At 41.4% G+C, this 1,791-nt stretch overlaps 1 protein-coding gene across 1 annotated transcript; it reads right to left on the bottom strand.

Annotated features, from left to right (window-relative positions):
• Positions 1–434: 434 nt before the first annotated feature.
• On the bottom strand, positions 435–1,563 carry HELRODRAFT_172770 (hypothetical protein; the record flags this gene model as incomplete). Its single annotated transcript, XM_009019409.1, has 3 exons — positions 435–584; positions 689–1,053; positions 1,461–1,563. The coding sequence occupies 3 exons, from the start codon at positions 1,561–1,563 to the stop codon at positions 435–437; spliced, it is 618 nt and encodes a 205-aa protein (XP_009017657.1).
• Between the last annotated feature and the right edge of the window lie 228 nt (positions 1,564–1,791).

The following is a 1,791-nucleotide window of genomic DNA, read 5'->3' on the forward strand; positions in this document are numbered from 1 at the left end:
AGGAGGATTTTTAAAAGGGTGACAAGGCCCCACGTTGGGCGCCAATTGTCGGAAATTTTAAAATAATAAATAATAAATTAAAGAGGAGGAGGATTTTTAAAAGGGTGACAAGGCCCCACGTTGGGCGCCAATTGTCGGAAATTTTAAATAATAATAAATTAAAATGATAAGAGGAAGCAATCTCCTCCTCTATCTTTCTCAGGGAATTTTTGTATGGTCCGACAATAATTTTTTTTGTGTATATTTTTATCGTGAGTTCGACCAGTCCTGTGTGGCACTGGGCTTTTTCGAATTATATGATTTTACTGAGTAACACACGAACGCGTAAAAATATTCGATAACAATTTTATTAATCGACGGAAGTAAATAAAAGGAATTGAACTAATGAACTCTATAATAATGTAAATGTCAATGAACAAACTGGAATACAGGAATTAGAACTCTTCTTGTTGGGTCTTCAACTTGGAATATGTTTCTTGGCGTTTTAATCGTACAACTTCGACGTGTGTATCCGATGTTGATGTCGATACAACTCCAATAAAAGAAAATGAATCACAAAAATCGGAGCCTATGGAAATTCCAAGCTGCGTGTGAAACTATACCAATGAGTATAGAATCCAGCAAAGAACCCTAGGTCCACAAATAGCACAAGAAACAAAACAACGAGGCGGATTCGTTTTCACAGAACCCAAGGCCTGTTTTCACTGGGCCTGTCTGTCAGTCGGTCGGCTTTCGCACAACCCTGGCCTGTTTTCACTGGGCCGTCAAGTCTGATCGGCTTTCGCACGACCAAGGGCCTGTTTTCACTGGGCCTGTCTGTCAGTCGGTCGGCTTTCGCACAACCCTGGCCTGTTTTCACTGGGCCGTCAAGTCTGATCGGCTTTCGCACGATCAAGGGCCTGTTTTCACTGGGCCTGTCTGTCAGTCGGTCGGCTTTCGCACAACCCTGGCCTGTTTTCACTGGGCCGTCAAGTCTGATCGGCTTTCGCACGACCAAGGGCCTGTTTTCACTGGGCCTGTCTGTCAGTCGGTCGGCTTTCGCACAACCCTGGCCTGTTTTCACTGGGCCGTCAAGTCTGATCGGCTTTCGCACGACCAACACAAGACAACAAGAGTCAGAACAACACCGGTAACAAATTGTGTGTCTTCAGTACGCGTGCGAAACTATGCCAATGAGCATAGAGTCTCGTACTGAATCCACTTTTGAGAACTTAAGGCGTTTCTGAAACTATGCCAATGAGCATAGAATCACGCGTTAAGTCTCTTAGATACCAGAACAGGCACTGATTACTCGAAGCTGCCTAACTGGTGAACCCAAGGCTGACTCTTTGAGAACTTAAGACGTTTCTGAAACTATGCCAATGAGCATAGAATCACGCGTTAAGTCTCTTAGGGACCAGAAGAGGCACTGATTATTCGAAGCTGCCTCACTAGTCAACCCAGAGCGGACTCTCTCTAACTGGTGAACCCAGTTTCTCTCTTAAGTCTTTTCACACCCTTCCTTATCAAAACAAAATTAGATTTTGTTTCGGGTGTTTTAAAACATAAAAATCTACAAGGCATGTCCAATTAATCAGAAAAAGTATTAATTAGATTTTAAAATAATTTATAATAATTTATGACGTCATCTAAATTGCAAAACAAAAAAAATACGTTGTCACCTATCGAGTAAATTAACTTGCACCATGCCCCCCTATCGAGTGAATAATTTTCGCGTTGAAAATTTTGCAGTATTTTTAGTCAGCATTATTTCATAATTCTGACACTATATATATATTTACTTATTTATAT

Source organism: Helobdella robusta, assembly GCF_000326865.2.
Source record: "Helobdella robusta unplaced genomic scaffold HELROscaffold_24, whole genome shotgun sequence".
Classification (NCBI taxonomy): Eukaryota; Metazoa; Annelida; class Clitellata; order Rhynchobdellida; family Glossiphoniidae; genus Helobdella; species Helobdella robusta.